This window comes from Chionomys nivalis, chromosome 2 (assembly GCF_950005125.1).
Source record: "Chionomys nivalis chromosome 2, mChiNiv1.1, whole genome shotgun sequence".
NCBI classification, from domain to species: domain Eukaryota; kingdom Metazoa; phylum Chordata; class Mammalia; order Rodentia; family Cricetidae; genus Chionomys; species Chionomys nivalis.
Window position 1 is genome coordinate 77,366,070 of NC_080087.1, and position 20,313 is coordinate 77,386,382.

General features: G+C 50.8%; 2 protein-coding genes across 2 annotated transcripts; one reads left to right on the forward strand and one right to left on the reverse strand.

The window, feature by feature from the left end:
* Positions 1-1,128: 1,128 nt before the first annotated feature.
* On the reverse strand, positions 1,129-9,581 carry Gipr (gastric inhibitory polypeptide receptor). The gene is made up of 13 exons (XM_057762799.1): positions 9,519-9,581; positions 9,001-9,097; positions 8,380-8,487; positions 7,736-7,839; positions 7,195-7,298; positions 6,891-7,035; positions 4,705-4,864; positions 4,447-4,507; positions 4,086-4,155; positions 3,890-3,978; positions 3,672-3,810; positions 1,645-1,686; positions 1,129-1,567 (listed from the first exon to the last, which is right to left on the reverse strand). Exons 1-13 carry the CDS (start codon positions 9,579-9,581, stop codon positions 1,367-1,369), a joined length of 1,383 nt encoding a protein of 460 aa, XP_057618782.1. The 3' UTR covers positions 1,129-1,366.
* Positions 9,582-16,885: 7,304 nt separating this feature from the next.
* On the forward strand, positions 16,886-17,341 carry LOC130870121 (40S ribosomal protein S17-like). Its single transcript, XM_057762707.1, has one exon. It carries the CDS (start codon positions 16,902-16,904, stop codon positions 17,307-17,309), a length of 408 nt encoding a protein of 135 aa, XP_057618690.1. The 5' UTR covers positions 16,886-16,901; the 3' UTR covers positions 17,310-17,341.
* The last annotated feature ends 2,972 nt before the right edge of the window (positions 17,342-20,313 follow it).

Genomic DNA, 20,313 nt, shown 5'->3' on the forward strand with positions numbered 1-20,313 from the left:
TCCCAAGTTTTGGGGTTACAGGTGTCCCACGCCCTCTCCCAGCTCTGCTATTTGTGTTGCCTTCCTAGAGAAGCAGCAGGGTCACACACAGAGATTTAATTTGTACATGTGTCTTAGTTTCCAATCAAGGGCACAGTGGGAACGTGGCTCCAGTTGAACCTTATTCATCTGTGGCAGACAACGTCACATGCATACCCTGGTCATCTGCCTTTCCAGCCTGACCTTCATCTCCCACCCCATATAGAAGCAATTGATTCTCATGCTTGCTTTGCTAGGGCCTCTACCCCACCAGAAACCAAAGCCTGGGGTGTGGAATGAAGTGTCAGCGATGGGGCATGTCTTTCTGGGGACCCTGGGGAAAATACAGCACACCCTACTAATTGAGAAGGCCTGCACGTGCAGATAGACCAGCTGCAATTAGACTGCTTCCCCAACTTTCTCCCTGTCCTCTCTGGGAGGTGGTAGAGTTTGTCCAGCAGAGGTTCCATGTTTAACCCTCAGTGACCCAGGCTCCTCTTGTTCTGCTGCCAGGCTTCTCCAGATCCTAAGTTCAGCCTAACACAGGCCAAGAGCACTTCACTACACCCCCACCCCAAATAAAGAGCCCTTTGATCTCCCTCCTTTTGTCTTGGCATTCTCCTTTGATCCCTCTCCTGGGATCCATCAACAAATCCTTCTCACCCCTCTGCTGGTCCAGCCACCTGCATTCCCCTCACTGGGCTCCCAGTTTACATCCTGCCCCTGATGATCTGTTCCTGTGGAGCAGACAACTGTGTGGGAAAAGCCAAGGAGCTAGACCCTACTGCTAACTGGAGAGATGGATTCAGTTGCCCCCACCCCCATGGAGGCTGACAACCATCCTGTCGGAGGGGAGCTTCTGTTCTCCATGCGTATGTAAGTGCTGCATGCATGTGTGCACAGACATCCATGCAGGCATAAACGGTTGTACGCATAAAAAGATGAAAATCTCCGGTGCAGCTGGCATGCAATCCCAGTTTCTGCACCCCTGCCCACTTTTCAGTCTGCAGGCCCAGCATTTTCCAGTCAAGCCACGGAAGCCCTTCTCCATCCTTCCCGTTCCCAGGGCCTTTTCACATGCCATTCTGTCTTCCTGGAATCTTGTCCTCAGCTCTTCAAGTTGTCTCCACTTCTTTGAAGCATGGCTTAAAAGCGTCTCATCTTCACAAGTGGCCTCCCTGTCAGTTGTCCTAAACATCTCGATTCTTTTCATAAGTCATTCCACAACAAATATATACACGTAGGGACCTTGTCTTTCTTCTCTCGGGGTTCCCCAGTATTCCCCACACAGGAGCTGGTACACAGTAGGCACTCAATACAAGCTACACAGACACGGGAGTCCCGTTACCTAGCAGTAACTTTCCAAGACCTCATCTCCAGGCATGTGCAGCGACCCAGAGGGCAAGGAGCCGCCAATGGGGACCTCCCGGGGTGCAGAACGCAAGGGCAGGGCCGGAGGGCCAATCTCCACTTGCGGACGGGGGTGCTCATCGCGGAGACTGAGATGCAGGAGGCAGTGACGCCAACCTCGGCGGATCTCCAACTGCACCTGCAACGCAGGACGCTCAGGACGCCACCGTTCCCGGAGCGGCCGCCAGGGGGTGCGGGTGGGCCGGCCTCTCCTACCTCTTTGTTGATGAAGCAGTAGAGCAGGCTCACCAGAAAGCCCTGTCAGAATAGGAGAGATCAGATCGCTGCTGTGCACTTGATCCCAGCCGCCCTGATCAAGGTACCGAGTACACTTGCTCACTGGCTCCCAGCTCCCTGCATTGGTCTGCCCAGGGGCTGAGAACTGGGCCCAGCAGTTGAGGGTCCTGAGTATGGAAACCGATTCCCTGCTTTCTACATTTGGGGCAAGCTACTTAACCACTCTGTGCCTCGATTTCTTCGCCATGAAAAATGAAGGTGGTGGTTGTCAGAATTGAGGTATTTATGTGTAAAAAGATGTAGTGCAGCCGGGCGGTGTAGTGCACTCGCAGGCCAGGTGAATCTGAGTTTGAGGCCAGTCTGGTCTATAGAATGAGTTTCAGGATAGGAAGATATAGTGCTTAGCAATAATAATGAATTAGTTAATTAATTAATTTGGACTGATTAGTTAATTAATTAATTTGGACTGTAGAGATGGCTCAGCCATTAAGAGTTCTTGCTGCTCTTCCAGAGGATCCAGGGTCAATTCCCAGCATCCCACATGATGACCCTTAAACATCTGAAATTAATCAGCCACCCCCTTCTGGCCTCTGTGGGTACTGCATGCACATGGTGCACAGACACGTGTAGTTAAAACATCAATACACAATAAATATATAAATATATTTTAACTAATTAATTATGGGGCTTGAGGTTTGCTCGGTAATGGAGCACATGCTTAGCCAGCTGGAGACAATGCAGGTTTGAGCCCCATACTAGCTTAAATTAATTTTCAAGCCAATTATGAACATAGGCTGTTAGGGTGGCTGGAGAGATGGCTCAGTGGTTAAGAGCATTGACTGCACTTCCAAAGTTCTTGAGTTCAATTCCCAGCACCCATTTATAATGGGATCTGAAGCCCTCTTCTGGCACGCAGGTGTACATGCAAATAGAGCCCTCATACACAAAATATACGAATAAATAAAATCTTTTTAAAACTCCTTCTTTAAAAAGATATTTCTTATGCCAGGTAGTGGTGGTGCACACCTTTAATCCCAGCACTTGGGAGGCAGAGGCAGGTGGATCTTTGAGTTTGAGGCCAGCCTGGTCTACAGAGTGAGTTCCAGGATGGTCTTGAAAAACCAGGCTGGCCTCGAACTCACAGAGATCCACCTGCCTCTGCCTCCCGAGTGCTGGGATTAAAGGCTTGTGCCACCACCGCCCAGCCCAAAAAGATAATCCTTATGATATTCTACAATTCTATCAAAATCTAATTCAAATCACATACCTCCTCTTCCAGGAGAAAAGAAAAACAAACGCTTAGGGAATTGGCCCCTCTTGATTCTGCTCTGCAGCTGGAGTCACCTCACCTCTGTCCATCACACTAGCTGCCCTCTGGCCTCAGGGATGCCCAAGATGTGTGACTGGCTGTGTTTCCCACAGAAGGGGGGACTAGCGTTTGTGGTTGTAGCTCAGTACATAAGTGTCCATCTGCTCTTGCTTCCTTTAGTGGATGCACATCCCCCCAAGGGAGACTGGTACTGTGCCCACTTTCGAGAGGAGAAGACTGGGGCTCAGTGGGTCTATCAGGGTAGGGTAGCATTAAAATTGGCCTCCCATCTGGAACGACCTACTTTCTTAAATCCTGTACTTTAGGCTTGTCTCACTCTAGCCCCATCCAAAGGTGAAGAAAGCCTTGAAGTCAGAAAGTGCCAACTAACTAACTCTGCCCCAGCCCAGTCCACCCCACAGCCCTTGCTCCTCACCCCCGTCCCCACTTCCTTACCTCTGCCCCAGCCCAGGATAACCCTAGTTAGGTGTTTTCTGTCCTATGCTTACATGATGAAAGCCTGAATGAATGCATGAGTAAATGAATGGATGGATGGATGGATGGATGGATGAATGAATGAAATACCATGGGTGCATTCCAATCAGTAGCTGCTCAGGTGGATGATAGTAGCGCTATGCCCTGGTGGAAAGAAAGGCCCCAGTTGGGAGGGAGGAACCCATGCACCCTGTCTGAGCACCTGAAAGGAACTTAGGAAGATTTCAAAGGCCAGTTTGGCAAGGCGCAGGGCGCCTTCAGCCTGTTCCTCCATCACGGGAGCAAACACCACCTCGTGGACACCCAGCAGGGGCACCAGCGTCAGCGTGGACCGAGCCAGCCTGGGAAGAGAAGCTGTGGTAGTCTTCACAACCCTATCCCTGAATCTGGCCTCGTTTGCCTCCCCACTAGGGCCCTCACCTTAGTCGGTAGTCGGGGCACCGCATCTGCCGTGTCCTCAGCTTTGACAAGAGGATGCCAAGGATGCGGATGAAGATGAGGAAATTGATCTGTGAGGAGAGAGAGACTGAGCCAGAAGCCATTAGAGGTTGGCCTTCCGCTTCCCCAGAATGGGAAATCCCTGAACACAGCCTGGAGTGGGCGATACTGGCCCTACCAAGATGGTTATTAGGATGGGGGTGCGAATGATCCACCAAATGGCTTTGACTTCGTTGCGCTCCCAGCACCTGGAGGAGGCAGGGTAGAACTGAGATACACAAATCTCCCCACCCCCAGCCACATCTAATCAGGCCGGGTCCCTAACCAGGCCCTGCCCACCCTCTTTAAGGCCCACCCACATTTCTTTAAGACCCATCCCACCCTGCTTTTCAGGAGACCTCCTAAGTCACCTTCCCCAGCACCTAGCCTCTTTAGACCCCGCCCACATTCTCCACCTGGTCCCGTTTCCACCCTCCCCGCCCTGATCCCACGTAGCTCCGCCCACAACCCAGACCCCGCCCCTAGGCCCTGCAACTCACCGCGTGTTCTCCAACAGGTACCTGACGATCACCCAAGGAATGACGAAAAGCACGGGGGCCCCTGTGCAGACCCCGATCCCCGCCCCCCACCCCGCCGCAGCTGTCAGCGTGCACACGAGCCCCTTTCCAGGCCCAAGACCCGCGGAATTCTTCAACGAGGGGGTGGGAGGGGAAGGCAACGCGGATCGGTGGGACAATGGGGGAGGCGAGATGCACTAGGCTGGAAAGAGGGTTGGAGGGCACGGAGTTAGGGCTCACCCCAGCCAAGAAGCAGGTAGCAGCGGAAGTTGCCCTTTTCTGAGCCTCCTACGATCACCAGCAGATGGTGTAGGTACACACCCTCCACCAGCAGCCAGGTGTAGTTGGCACCCACGCAGTACTGGGTCACGATCTGGGCTGTGCGGCAGGCAGCCAGAGCCTAGGGAGCCATCAGACAAGAGAAGTCAAGGCAAAGAGGTATCCCCAACTCTTTTACCAGCAGCCTCATCTCTATTTTATTGTTTGTGTGTATTCCTTCGTGTATGTGGTAGTAGGCCTTGAACCCAGGGATTCCTGGTTGTTAGGCAGGGGCTCGACCACTGAGCTAACCCCAACCCCTCACTGGGGGATTCTAGGCAGGGGCTCTACAACTGGGTTACATTCATTACTCTTCTCTTTGAGTCAGGATCTCAATACATTGTCCAGGCTGTCCTTAAACTTGCTCTGTAACCCAATAGGGCCTTAAAATGTCAATTCTACTCAGATTCCCACATTCCTAGGACTACAAGAGCTTCTGACCAGACAGGGCTCATCTCCATCTCTTTCTTGCTTTCAAATGTTTTCCTATGGGTCCCCAGCAGATGGTTTATCTCACCTTATTCACTTTCTGTTAAAGACTCTCCCACACCGACACCCTAAACAACTGGCATTGTCTAGTTCATCTCCACAGTGGAGTACCCATAGAATCCCAATAAATAGCCTTTGCCGCACTAGCTCCTAAGAACTGAACTCCTGGGGCTGGAGAGATGGCTCAGAGGTTAAGAGCATTGCCTGCTCTTCCAAAGGTCCTGAGTTCAATTCCCAGCAACCACATGGTGGCTCACAACCATCTGTAATGGGGTCTGGTGCCCTCTTTGGGCCTGCAGGCATACACATAGACAGAATATTGTATACATAATAAATAAATAAATATATAAAAAAAAAAAAAAGAACTGAACTCCTGCATTTAAGAGCACTGGCTGCTCTTCCAGAGGACCCGGGTTCAGTTCCCAGTACCTACAGTGCAGCTCACAACTATCTATAACTCCAGTTCCAGGGGATCTGACACCCTCTTCCGGCCTCTGGGGGCACCAGACATGCTCTTGGTGTGCACACATACACACACACATTTACATATAATACATATATTTAGGCAAACAGTCACATACATAAAATAAAAATAAAAAATTTAAATGCTGGGCTATGTGACCACAGGCGCACGAAGAGCAGAACCCTTTCAGGAGTGGGTTCTCTTTGTCCACCACGTGGGTTCTGGGGATTGAACTCGAGTCATCAAGCTTGCTCTCCAGTGCCTTTATGCACTGAGCCATCTAGATGTGCTTTTTTTGTTGCTGTTACTTAATGTATAGAGGTGTTTGCCTGCATGCGTGCATGTCTATGCATCGCATGAGGGTCAGAAGAGAGCACAGATCCCCTAGAACTGGAGTTAGATGGTTGTGAGCTGCCATGTGGGTGTTGGGAATCAAACCAGGGTCCTCTGCATGAGAGGTCTGTGTGCTCTACCACTGTGCCATTTCTCCAGTCCTGGATGGATGACGCTCAGTCTTTCATTTCATTTTCCCGGCACTGGGCTCACCTCCAAGACCCTCACATTTCTTTAAAAAAATATTTTTTAAAAATATTTATTTATTTATTATGTATACAATATTCTTTGTGCATGTATGCCTGAAGGCCAGAAGAGGGCACCAGATCTCATTACAGATGGTTGTGAGCCACCATGTGCTTGCTGGGAATTAAACTCAGGACCTTAGGAAGAGCAGGCAATGCTCTTAACCGCGGAGCCATCTCTCCAGCCCCCTAAAAAATTATTAAGTCCTATTTTTATACATCTGTTGACAGCCCTGAGTTTCACCTCCCTATTCAGGAACAAATTGGTACCTTCCAAATCCCCCTCATTGGATTTTTGGTTTTGGTTTTTTTTTTGAGACAGGGTTTCTCTGTAGCTTTGGAGCCTGTCCTGGAACTAGCTCTTGTAGACCAGACTGGCCTCGAACTCACAGAGATCCGCCCGCCTCCCGAGTGCTGAGTGCTGGGATTAAAGGCCTGCGCACCACCACCGCCGGCTTCTCCCCATTGTTTTTTTTCCTCCCATCCTGCTCCCATACCCTCGGCACACAGTGATGAGGAAAGGTACGCTCGCAGACGGGAAACGTCTTGGTCCCCCCAGGAAGGAGGAGATGGAGTACCTGGCTCCACAGGGTAAGAGTCTGATCCTCTGTGTAGCGGCCCAGTGCAGGCAGCAGCCGGTCTCGGGTGAGGATGGCCGCTGCCCGCAGCATGAAGGACGTGAACAAGTTCATGTGGATGTAATTACGAGTGCAGTGTAGCCGCCTGGAGGATTGGAGAGACGAAAGGGCTGAGAGTCCCTGCAGAGCTGTCCTCAGTCATCCAGAGGCCCTTTCACCATCCCCTAGCCCTTCCCCTAGAGCCACCCCCTCTCCCAACTTAGTGTGTAAACTGAGGCCCACCACACCCAGGCTGGGGGCGCACCTGAACAAGCTTAAGATGAGGAGGGCTAGCACGAGCGTGGCCAGGGACAGGGAGTAGCCGACTGTATACACGACCTGCAGGCGCTCCAGGATCAGCCTTTGGTCCTGGTGGGGACATGGAAGGCCAGAGAAGTTATGACTCTTCCAGCTGGTCTAGAGTAGAAGGCAGGGCTGCCCAGCAGGCTCCCCACCCCTGGCCATAGCCTGTTCCCTATGGGAAAGTGCCGCTTTGTTCTCTGTCCTTTCAAAGTGAAGCATCCTGATTTTCTCCTTGAAGCACCACTTGTGCTATTTTTTTTTTTTTAAACAGGGTTTCTCTGTAGCTTTGGAACCTGTCTTGGATCTCACTCTGTTTAGACCAGGCTGGCCTCAAACTCACAGAGATCCGCCTGCCTCTGCCTCCCGAGTTGGATTTTCATTACTAACAACCCAGAGTTCTACTCTGTAGAAAGAGGTGTCAAGTTGGGCCTGAAGCTCCCGAGGTCTTTTTGGTTTGCAGCTCTCCCCAGACACCCTAACCTGAATCCTTCATCTCTTCTCACCTGAAAGGCCCCATTCGTCTCTGGACTCTCACACTGGGTGTGATCTCTCCATGACCCCCACTGGCCATCACTGCCACACTGACGGAAGACGTAGCCTGAAGCCACTATGGGAACATAAGGGATGGGATCAGAGAAAGGGGCATGGAGTGGTTCACCACAGTAATCTTGACAACTGGGAGGTCGAGGCAGGAGGATTGCCATGAGTTCAAGACCAGCCTGGGCTCTGGAGTTGGCTCTGCAGGTAGAGTTGTTGGTAGAGCCTGGGACCACAAGGTGAAAGGATTACTGTAAATTGATCTCTTTTTTATTTTATTTTATTTTATGTGCATTGCCATGAGTTTTTCAGATCCTCTGGAACTGGAGTTACAGACAGTTGTGAGTTGCCATGTGAGTGCTGGGAACTGAACCTGGGTCCTCTAGAAGAGCAGCCAGTGCTCTCAACCATCATCTCTCCAGCCCTAAAGTTGATCTCTTATCGTCATACCTCTTAGCATGTGCATCCACCATACACACAATAAATTAAGACAGGAAAAATTAAGTGTGTGACAGAGCCCAGAGGACACAGACATTAGGAAACACCAGGTTTGACAGACAGGGTCACGAACGGGAGCAGGAGGGGTTGGGTGAGCTGCCCGGCACCTCACCGTGGCGATACCAGGGCAGATACCAGGGGCAGGGCACCTGGGCAGTGGTGTTGGCGGCCGTGTAGTCCCAGCAGACGTACGTGTCGAAGGACCCGTTACAGACCACGCCTGAGGGAGAGGGCGACAGAGCCAGAGGCTAGAGTAGAGGGCGGTCCTAATTTTTCTTTCTTACACACCTCCAGGATGCTATCCCCTTAGAGGCCACAAGCTCCTCTCACCAGACCTCAAACCCTTGCCTGCTCCCAGTCCCGTTGCAGGCTCCTTCCACCAAATAAAGCCCAAGCCCTTATCATGATTATTTCATCTAGAAAGTTCAGTTATCAAGCTCCACCCAGACCCAGTCCATTGGAGTGCAGGGCCCCGCCCACGACCCTTCCTACTTCCCCTCCCTGGAACTGGCTCTGTAGACCCAAGCTGGCCTCGAACTCACAGAGATCCTCCTGCCTCTGCCTCCCTAGTGCTGGGATTAGGATTCTTTTATTAAACTGAATCCAACCCGGGTCATCACCGCTTACCCGAGCCAATCCCCACCCCACACATCCTCGAAATCGCCCAGATTTTTCTCTTCAGCCGCCAGCTCCTTCTCTCAGCCCCCCCCCCCCCCCAGCCCTCTAGTCACACCTGAGGGAGGATCTGCAGCCTCCAGGGCCTCCTGGCACTCCCTGCCGTAGAGCTCCCAGCGCTGGTACAGCTCCCCCGTCTGTCTCTCAGAGTCTGTCTAAGAGGAAAGGGAAGGGAGGAAACCCCCCTCGACGAGGACAACCCCCTTCCAGGCAGCATGCTCGGTTGGGAAGGGTCAAAAGCACTCATTTTTAGAGATCTGGAGGGGCCGTCCAGTGTTAGAAATCTTTTAGATAAAAAATAAATAAATAAATAAATAAAATAAAAAAAAAGAAAGAAATCTTTCAGATGGTATCGGGGTGCCTAGAAAACCGCCAATGGATCTGATATGGAAGACGGCAAACTTTTCAGAGAATCAGAGGAGGGCGGTGGGTGGACCCCACGGGAGGACTTGTGAGGGAAAGTATGAGCAGAAACTACCAGACTGCAGCTTGGGGACGGGCAGCCTCAAAACTCTCCTTGTGATAGGGGAAGGCTTAAAACCCTCCCGGACCACCGGTGTCTCTCTAGCTCCTCACCTCCGCCTTCTGGAGTGGCAGTCCCCACAGACACAGCAGCAGAAGCCGAAGCCTCAGGGGCATCCTTGAAGGGTGATGGAGACTCCGGCCACTCGGAGGTGGTTGGGTTGGAGGGTCCCGGCGCAGAATCAACACTTCAGCTTCAGCCAGCGTTCACCTGCCAGATGCACATAGAGTCTGAGGCCACCCCCATTTCCGCACGTGAGGATTTGGGGTGGGGCAGTACTAGGCGCGGCCTGCAGTGGTTAAGTGGGGCTGGGATCAGCTAAGCGATTCCCAGGTCCTCCTAAGTGTTGCTGAGGCAGCCAAGGTAGAAGGGAGGGGTGTTTGCTGAGGGGCCTGTTGCCCTAGAGCCGTGACCGGCAGAAACGTCGGTGTCACCCAGAGGCTAGACAGGAGAGACTCGGGAACGTGGGACCTTCTGGCGGGTGTGGGGATGGGAGGGATAGAAACCATCAGTCAAATCTAGAAGGGAACTTGAAACGACCTTTTGAGTTCCCATCCTCCCAGTGCAAAGCGTTTTTAAAATTAGATAGAAACCCATCTTCTAAAACTTTCTTGGCTTTGGATATATAAAGCCCAGAGTCAAAGAGACAACGTTTTCCCAGCATCCAAATACTGAGACATTAGATTGGGTTTCTGACTTTAGCGTGCTAAACGCTCTCTGAAAATTTTTCAACCGCAACCATTACCCACCCCCACAATGCGAAAGTGGGGTTTCAAGAGGGAATCTCAGACCTCTAGAAGAGAGAGAGAGAGAGAGAGAGAGAGAGAGAGAGAGAGAGAGAGAGAGAGACTCAGGGACAATGAGAAGCGCAGGAGAACGGAGAGCAAGTAGCAAAAAATTACAGAAAAAAAAATGTGGGCTGGGAGACAGAAAGAAGTGAGTGGGGACAGAGAACAGGGAAAGAGTAGAAATAAGCCCATCAGAGAGGCAGAAAGAGACAAAGGTAGAGATAGAGAAACAGAGGCAGGGAGAAATAGACCCAGGGCAGGGTCTTGATGAGGACCCCTTACCTGTGTCCAGTCCCTGCTCCCAATCTCCTGCCCTGCCTCGCCAGCCTGAGCTCTGCAAGAGGTGACGGGCGCCCAGTAGCCTGGGGTGTTGGAGGGGGGCGGGGCCAGGGCGGAACAGGGAACGGGAACGGGGAGCTCCAGGGAAGAGTGGGAACTGGGGAGCAGGCACGTTTATCACAGCCACTCTGTGTCACGTAGGAGCAGCCACACAGTTATGGTCCGCCGACTCCCGCCCCCCCCCCCCCACCGCCCCACTCCAGCCACAGAACACACTATCCCATTCAGCCATTCACACAGTCTCTCACAGGATTCCAAACGCGGAGCAGGAGAACGGCAGAGACTCGGAGTGTGACTCTGTGAGTAACAAGTTCACTCACAGCTACATAAGCGGGACACGCTGAGAGAGCCAGCCTTTCGGGCCGTGGACATTTCACAGATATGCATCCAATAGTCCTAACACCATGGTCTTTCTGTTGTCATTCTTTGGTGGACGGATATGTGTGTACATGTTCATGTGTAAGGGTGTGAGGGCCAGAGGACAACCTCTGACGTCATTCCTGGGTGCTGTCTACTTTGTTTTGGTTTTTCAAGACAGGGTTTCTCTGCGTAGCCGTGGCTGTCCTGGAACTCACTCTGTAGACCAGGCTGGCTTCGAACTCACAGAGATCCTCCTGCCTTTGCCTCCAGAGTACTGGGATTAAAGGGGTGTGCCATCACATCTGGCAGGTGCTGCCTACTTTGTATGTATGCATATATATATATGTGTGTGTGTGTGTGTGCCCAAATGTCCTCACAAATGTGGATGCCAGAAATCAACCTCTGGTGCCCTTTTCAGGTGCTGCCCACCCTTCTTTCTGAAAAAAAAATGCACATATACATACACATACATACATATACATATGTATGTATGTGTATATATATATGAGACACACACACACACACACACACACATATATATATATATATATATATATATATATATATATATATATATGAGACAGGTTTGCCTGGCAGTGGTGGCGCATGCCTTTAATCCCAGCACTCGGGAGGCAGAGGCAGGAGGATCTCTGTGAGTTCGAGGCCAGCCTGGTCTACAGAGCAAGTTCCAGGACAGGCTACAAAGCCACAGAGAAACCCTATCTTGAAAAAAAAAATATGAGACAGGGTATCACTGTTAGACCTGGCTGGCCTGGAACTCACTCTGTAGACCAGGCTGGCCTTGAACTCACAGAGATCTGCCTGTCTCTGCGTCTCCAGCACTGGGATTACAAACACACTACCCAGCTTTACTTGCTGCTGAGAATCAAACTCAGGCTCTATGTTAAGGTGCATCGCAAGCACTTTACCAGCTGAGCTATCCATGGCCCCAATCCTTAACTCGTTAGCTTTGTTTTAATTTTATGTGTATCTTGCTTGCATAGATGCTTGTGTACCACATTCATGCAGTACCCAAGGAGGCCAGCACTTTCCAGCCCTGTTTTCTTTGTTTGCTCTTCCTTCCTTCCTTCCTTCCTTCCTTCCTTCCTTCCTTCCTTCCTTCCTCCCTCCCTCCCTCCCTCCCTCCCTCCCTCCCTTCCTTCCTTCCTCTTTTCCTTCCTCTTTCTGTCTCTCTTTCCTTTCTTTATCTCTCTCTTTTTCTTTCTTTCTTTTCTTACTTTTTTTTTTTTTGGTTTTACAAGACAGAGTTTCTCTGTATAACAGCCCTAATGTCCAGAAACCCACTCTGTAAGCCAGACTGGCCTAGAATGCACAGATCCGCCTGCCTCTCCCTCCCAAGTGCTGGGATTAAGGCGTGTGCTGCCGCCACCCTGCTGTTTGCTGTTTCTTAATAAAACAGAGTCTTACTATATAAACCAGGTGTCCTCCAACTTTGGATCCTCCTGCCTCAGTCTTTCAAGTGCTGAGATTCAGATTTAAATTGCAAAGGCGTGTGCAACCACGTCTGGCTCCCGGGAACACTATCAATAAATAGCACAGACACCACACTCAATAGAGCGCGTCATGTCAGATTTGTGGCCACTAGTCTGTATCCCCCAGGAGGACAGGAACTGGACAGCTGAGACATTACCCAGAGCAGGACCTCAAGCAATGAGTGTTCAGGACACAAATGTGTGTGTGTGTGTGTGTGGTGATTCACACAGCCGTTCAGTCATCTCTCAAACCAAGCTGTAAGTCACACACAGTGTCACACACATCCACAAACACTGTCACCCTGTGACACAGATTACAGCATCCCAGAGTCTACACCACTGTTCTGGCCACACTCACAAACCTCAGACATCCCATGTAGGTTCCGGGGATGGAATTCACGTCATCAGGCTTGATGGCCGGCAACTTTATTCACTGAACCATCTTGCTGGCCCATGTCACCTTTTTCATTTTTTTTTTTATTTTGTGAGAAAGGATGCTATATGGTCCAGGCTAACCTTGAACTCATCTTCCTTCTGCCTCCTATTGCCAGATGCTAGACTTTCACCTGGGGGTCACCACTTCCAGCTGGTCACACAGCCAGTCATACCTGCCCACACACTATGATTCCCACTGCCATACATTAACACGAAGTCTTATGTGGTCCCATGGTTACAAGAACCTACATATCACCCATGTTTTTACAATCTCTACTTCTGGGATCTTCCTTCACCCCAGATACAGGGAACATCTGTCCGTGGAGCGTAGGATGGGGAGACTTGGAACCAACTATGAGAACTCGGTGTCTACATCTCCCCCAATACACACCACCAGTTCAGGCTGCTCTCTTGGGATCTGTGTGATAAGTAGGACAGAGGCAAGCCTGCCCATTTTGCAGAGGACAAGCTGAGGCCCAGAGGCCCCAGGAAGGGCAGGGGGTGGCCTGAGGTCCACATCAGAAGCAGGGAGCAGGGAGCATGGGGAGGGTGAGGGTCCCTACCGCCTGGCCCCTGGGGGCCTCTGTGCTCTCTGCTCCACATTCCTGGCGCCATGTGGATCCTGGGAAAGTATCTGTTCCTGAAGTGGAGCGTGAAGAGGGTCTGAGATTGACGAGTACCTCGTGGACAGCTGGGGCTGGGAGATCCTCTCGGGCTTCAAGAGAGCGAGGGCATGAAGGTCACTGGACTGGAGAGAGAGGAAGGAGTGGGACTGGGGTGCTCAGAGGGGCAGTAAAAGAGCCCAAGTCCCAGAAAGATAAGGAGGGGAAAGATAAGAGGCCAGATGGTGGTGCACACCTTTAATCTCAGCACTCGGGAGGCAGAGGCAGGCAGATCTCTGGGAGTTCATGCCAGCCTGGTCTACAGAGTGAGTTCCAAGACAGTTAGGGCTACACAGAGAAACTCTGTCTCGAATTCCCCCAAAAAGAAGAAGAAAAGGAAGAGGAGGAGGAGAGAGATGAAGGATGGGGAGAAAAAGAGCTTGGTGTGCAGATTGGGGCAAGAAATCCTGAGTTTGAGGTCAGCCTGTACTCCGTAATGAGACAGAATTTCAGAGAGAGAAGGGGAGAGAGAAAGGATGGAGGAGGGGAGGGAGAGGAAGAGGAGGAGGGAGAGAATGTGGAAGAAGAGGAAGACGGGAAGGGAGAAGGGAGGAAGAGAGATGGGACAGAGTGAGCCTGAAAGATGGTCTTGAGGGGGCAGAGACCCCTCCTCCACACCCTCCTTGAGAAGCTATAGTAAGGTGCCCACATTCCTGTTAGTCACCCCTTCCCCCATGATCCTGTAAGTAACACTAACGAAACTCACTGAATCACGGCAAAGAAACCCACAGCAACACGCAAGCAGAGGGAAGATGGTCAGAAACAGGAAAGACGTGAGTCAGGAGACAGGGTGAATACAACCAAAACACATTATATGGACATGCATATATATATATATATGTGTGTGTGTGTGTGTGTGTATACACATAGCTCAGTGAGACCCACTGTGTATGATTAACATCTGCTAATAAAAATCTTAAAAGGGGCTTGTGAGATGGCTCAGTGGGTAAGTGTGCTTGCATGCTGGCCACCAAAGCTGACAGACGACCTGAGTTCAATCCCTGGACCCCATATGGTAGGAGAGGATGAACCCACTCCCTTAGCTTGTCCTCTGACCCCCACTCGTACACAGTGGCAGATCCACAATGGCACACAGACACAAACAGATAAACAAACACAAATAAATATATGTATATTCAATTTCCAAAGATGTTCCTGAAGACAGAGAGGCGTCCTCATGCCCTCCCCCCATTGTCCACTCTAAGTGAACACAGGGCAGGCATGTAGGACAGGAGGGAGAGGAAGGGACATCTGTTTAGGACCTTGACTGGCTCCTGCCCAGCCCTATCCTCTGTCTAGGGTCCTTGGCAATCTCTCCTGAGCTACTCAGCTGCTCCCAGGCTGCACCATGCTGCAGCAGCCCACCCTTCACCGCCCGCCCCCCCCCCAGGAGACTCAGGCCCTGACTACACTCTGCTTGCTTCTCCAGCATACTTGGCTCTTCCGGTCTCTAAATATAGCCTGTCTCTCCCAGCGGCCAGCCTATCTTCTCTCTGCTGGTCCTCCCCACTCTTCTTTCTGTGCTTGCTCTCTCTCCCTCCCTCTCTCTTCTTCTCCTTCTCTCTTCTCCCTCTCTCCTCTAAATCCCACCTGTCTAGGGGAGCATGACAGAGCATCAATGCCAGCACTCTGGAGGCTGAGGCTAGGGGAGCCCTGTGAGTTCAAGGCCAGCCTGATCTGCATAGCAAGTGCCAGGTCAGCTAGGGCATCATGGGGAGACCCTGTCAAAAGGACCAAACAAAGCCCCTGGATCTCTCCTTTCTCATTTTCTCTAAGCCCACATTCAGGGTTTCTCTCTTTTTGAATGTAGGTACTTTTCTCTCATACGTCTCTTCAGTCTCTCTCTCGACTTCTCGGGTTTTTTCTATCAGTCTTCCTCTTGCTTTGAATCAGTCTCTTTTTTGCTTGTCTTCTTATTGTATTTATTATTGCTATTATTGTTGCTGTTCTGGTCCTTGTGCATGCTAGACTAGTACTCTAACAGCGAACCACACCCCAGCCCCTCACTGGGGGATTCTAGGCAGGGGCTCTACCACTGAGCCACACCCTCAGCTTCTCACTGAGGGATTCTAAGCAAGGACTTTCCAATTAAGTTATAACTCTTTTTTTTTTTTTTTTTTTTTTTTTTTTGGTTTTTCGAGACAGGGTTTCTCTGTGGTTTTGGAGCCTGTCCTGGAACTATTGTAGACCAGGCTGGTCTCGAACTCACAGAGATCCGCCTGCCTCTGCCTCCCGAGTGCTGGGATTAAAGGCATGCGCCACCACCGCCCAGCTAAGTTATAACTCTTATCTCCCACCACCCCAACATACTTATAGCCCAAGATGACCTCAAAATCACCTCAGTCCTCAGCCCCCTCTCCTGGTACTGAGATTCCAGGCATTAGCTATCACAATTCATTCGTCTGCTTTAAAATCTGCTTTATTTAATTTTGCATCCTGGGAATGCAGCCCAGGGTCCCATAAAAGCAAAGCAAGCTCTCTGCTTCTAAGCTCCACCCTGGGCCTATTCTTGTCTTCTAACTTCCCTGAGTCTCTCCTTCCCTTCCTGCCTTGTCTCTGGGTGTTTGCTTCCCTCCATTGTTCCTGGTCCTGGCTTTCCTGGCTCAGAGCAGTGACCAAATAGTGCCCCAACTTTGGAAGTGACAGTAGGGGAAACTGGAAAGCCTGTCTTCTCCCCACGGGGCTGCCCAGCCAAGCAGAGCTGGAGGGCATCAGGCAGGAGCCTGGGGTGCTGGCAGATGGTGCAGGGGAAATGAGGCAGAGAGATATGGAGAGAGGAGGCGCCCCGTGGGGCCTGAGGCCAGGAATGGGAGGGAGAGATGACCCCTGAGGTTGAAGACTACAGAGGTATGGGACTTGAAGGATAGAGAGTTAGTGAGAAGCAGAGAATGTAATAGGGGCACGAAGACACTCTCAGGGAAACATGGTCACTCACTTGAGGTGCCTCAGAGAGAAGAGAGGCCAGGAGGCCAGAGTCAGAAAGAGGGTTTCACAGTGACAGAGAGCTAGAACCTGGGATTCTAACTCGGCCGCACACAAGGGATCCCTGGAGGAAGGAATTCATGGCAGGAAAAATGGAAGACAGAAGAGACCCAGAGAGACAATATCAAGAGCTTTGGGATGTGACTCAGTGGATAGCGTGCTTGCCTAGCGTTGGTGAAGCCCTGGATTCGATCCCCACCAACAAGCAAACCAGCTAGTGCAGATAATCCCAACTCCACAGGGGTAGGGTGAGGGTGGAGCCGGGAGGGTCAGAAGTTCAAGGTCATCTTTGACCACTTAGAGTGTTCAAAGACAGCCTGGCCAACACTTTTTCAGTCTCAAGAAAAAGTCAAGCTCTTTTACCGGGACCCGTCAACATGGGCCGCGTCCGCACCAAGACCGTGAAGAAGGCGGCCCGGGTCATCATCGAGAAGTACTACACGCGCCTGGGCAATGACTTCCACACCAACAAGCGCGTGTGCGAGGAGATCGCTATCATCCCCAGCAAGAAACTCCGCAACAAGGTAGCCGGCTATGACATGCATCTGATGAAGAGGATTCAGAGAGGCCCTGTCAGGGGTATCTCTATCAAACTGCAGGAGGAAGAGCGAGAAAGGAGGGATAATTACGTTCCTGAGGTCTCAGCCCTGGATCAGGAGATCATTGAGGTGGATCCTGACACCAAGGAGATGCTGAAGCTTCTGGACTTCGGCAGTCTCTCCAACCTGCAGGTCACTCAGCCTACAGTGGGGATGAATTTCAAAACACCGCGTGGAGCCGTTTGAGTCTGTTCTGTCATTTTCAATAAATCTGAAAATAAAAAAAGAAAAAAAAAAAAAAGAAAAAGTCAAGGGTTGACTGAATTTCAAAGAGATAGGATATCAGAAACAGGAAACCAGGGAGATGGGGACCAGGCCAGACAGAAACTCAGAGGGAGGGCACCCACCGAGAGGGAAGGACAAAGAGACAGAAATATGACAGCATCCAGAGAGGGACGACAAGGAGAGACAGAGTCCAAAATGACAAGACTGCATCAATGCCCCAAAGTCAAAATCCGAGGGAGTTGAGGCAGATGCAGTCAGCTCCCCTTAGCCTCTTCCGGTCCTGGGGGTTGCCGGTATCCATAGTGACCGGCCCAGATCCCCAATACAAATATTGTCCAGGCCAGAAGCAGCCGCAGGGCTGTGTTGACATAATGTCGCACTGGGTAGGGTGGGGGCCCTAGAGGCCAGAATGGCGGGCAGAGAAGAGCGGCTCTCAACTGAGGCTTTGTAGATAGATAAAGCCAGCCTCTCTTCACTTCCAAATCCCCCAGTAAACTTCTCTTCACCCCACCCCAGAGGCTGAGTCCAACTATCCCGTACTGCCCCCTGGTGGCGGTGGTCGAGGCTGGGCGGTCCCTACAAGCATGGACGTGGAAACCTCGGCTGAGGGTGTAGTCCAGATCAAACTTCTCAGAAGATGAGGCAGGAGGATTTGTAGACACTATATTCCACATTCTAGATGAAGACGCCCAGAGAGGGGAAGCAATTTGCCTCAGGAAAAGAGCTCATGTACATTGCCAGAGAGTGCACCTGACGGCCAGTTTCAAAATGTAATTTCCAGACTGTGAGAAAGCACATGCTCACCTGGAGAAGAAATTAAAAAAAATAAAAATAAAAATAAACATTCTATCTATCCCACCCGCCTCCTCCAGCGCAGCGACCTCCTCCGAAGCCTGTCAAGGTCCTTGACGTCTCCCTGCGAAAGTACTTAGGAGAGAACAAACTCCTTTAGCTGTACCCAGACCCAGCACACGGAACACTTCACACCCAAATGGCCATCCAAACTGCTCTTCTCTTCTGGGAAATGGATCTCCCTCCCTCTGCCATAACCTACCAACCTCAGTTCCAGGCCTTACTCCATTCTCTATGCCCAGGATTTGCTCCCCTCCCCCACAACATGGAGCCCAAAATTCAAACTCTCCTAGGCCCCCAAAGTGCCCTTTCAAGAGGGCCCTACCCATTAACACAGTATTATTCCGTTGTGTTTTGTTGTTTTTGTTGTTTTTAAAGTTTCTATTGCGTTTATTTATTTAGGTTTTTTTCAAGAAAGGGTTTCAAGAAGTCTTGGCTGTCCTGGAACTCACTCGGTAGAGCAGGCCGGCCTCAAACTCAGAGATCCGCCTGCCTCTGCCTCCCAAGTGCTGGGATTAAAGGTGTGCGCCTCCATCGCCCAACTTATTGATTATTCTTAATTATGTGTGTATGTGTTTAAGCATGTGTTCCAAAAGTCCAAAGGTGTCAGACCCTTATAGACCTGGGCTTAGCAGGGGGTTCTGAGGCAGCTCACACTCAGGTCCTCTAGGAGAGCAACAATTGCTCTTGACCTCTGAGCCATTTCTGTAGCCCCTCATTATCTTTGGCTTTCTCCTAAGACTAAGTCAAAGGTAAAAATCTTCCTTAACAGATTTTTTTTTCTGTCCAGAAATCATTCAACTATGGGCACAAAAACCTCCTTTTTGTCACTTGTGTCTCTTATCACTCTCAAAGAGAAGGTCCTTGGTGCACAGACTTTAAGCCAGGCTGGCCCTCCCTTCCTAGGTATCTCCCTAGCACTTACCAGGACCGGAAATTGTCTTGCCAGCTCTGAGGCTGCTTCTTCAAGGTGTAAAATGGAGATGATCGTGACCAATGGGTGAGAGCTGACAGGTGACTGCATGGCACCTGCTGGCCGTTATATACTCAATGTGTGGTGTATAGTTAGTACTAAGGATGTGTGTGTGTGCATGTGTGTGTGCATGTGCGTGTGTATGTGTGTATGCATGTGTGCGTGTGTGTGCGTGTGTGTGTGTGCGTGTGCATGTGTGGTGTTGGGAATCAAACCCAGGGCATCAAACTTGCTAGGCAAGGCAGGGTCTTTACCACTGAGCCACACCCCAGCCCCTCACTGGGGGATTTTATGCTGTTGCTGTGTGGATTAGTCATGCCTCCAGCCCTTAGTCTTTAGAGGCAGTCTCTTTATGTAGCCTGGGCTCATCTTGGACTTGTGATCCTCCTCCAGAGCGCTGGGGTCATAGGTGTGTGCCATCATACCCGACACTCAGGAAGCATGTTGAATGAGGGGAGGAGGTTGGCATGACTATATACATCACCTGAAACTGAGGCTCAGGCTCATACAATCGGAATGTGGCAGACATGTACCCAAATATGAATAAACCTGGTTCCTAAAGCTTGCTGTGTGCCCAGAAGTGAATCCCCTTCTGCTCTCAGCCTTTCTCCTCTTCGCGGCGTCTGGGCTCCACTAGTAAAGGACCTTGCTGTTGAGCTTGAGGACCTTGCCCGATGACCTGAGTTCAGTTCTGACTCCCACAATTTGTTCTCCAACACCCACACGTGTACATGCACACAAGTGAATAAGTGTACAAATCAAGAACAAAAATATTGTCTGGAGGTTGGATCTTGTGGTATATGCCTGGAATCTCAACACTGGAGTGGTTGGTGGTTGGAGACAGGAATATGAGACTCATTAGAGCTTGTAGAAACTCGAACTCAACAGAGAGCCACCTGCCTTTTCCTCCCGAGGGCTGGTATTAAAGGCGTGCATCACCACCACTAGCCAGGCTGAGCTCCCAATCCCCCCTCCCCGTCTTAAAACAAAACAAAACCAGAAGTGAAGGGGCAGCTCAGGCCTGTAACCCCCAGAATTTGGGAAGTGGAGACAGGAGAATAAAGATAAAGAGTTCAAAACTGGCCTACATGAGGCTACACAAGACCCTGACTCAAAAAAGCCACAAAAGCCGGGCATGGT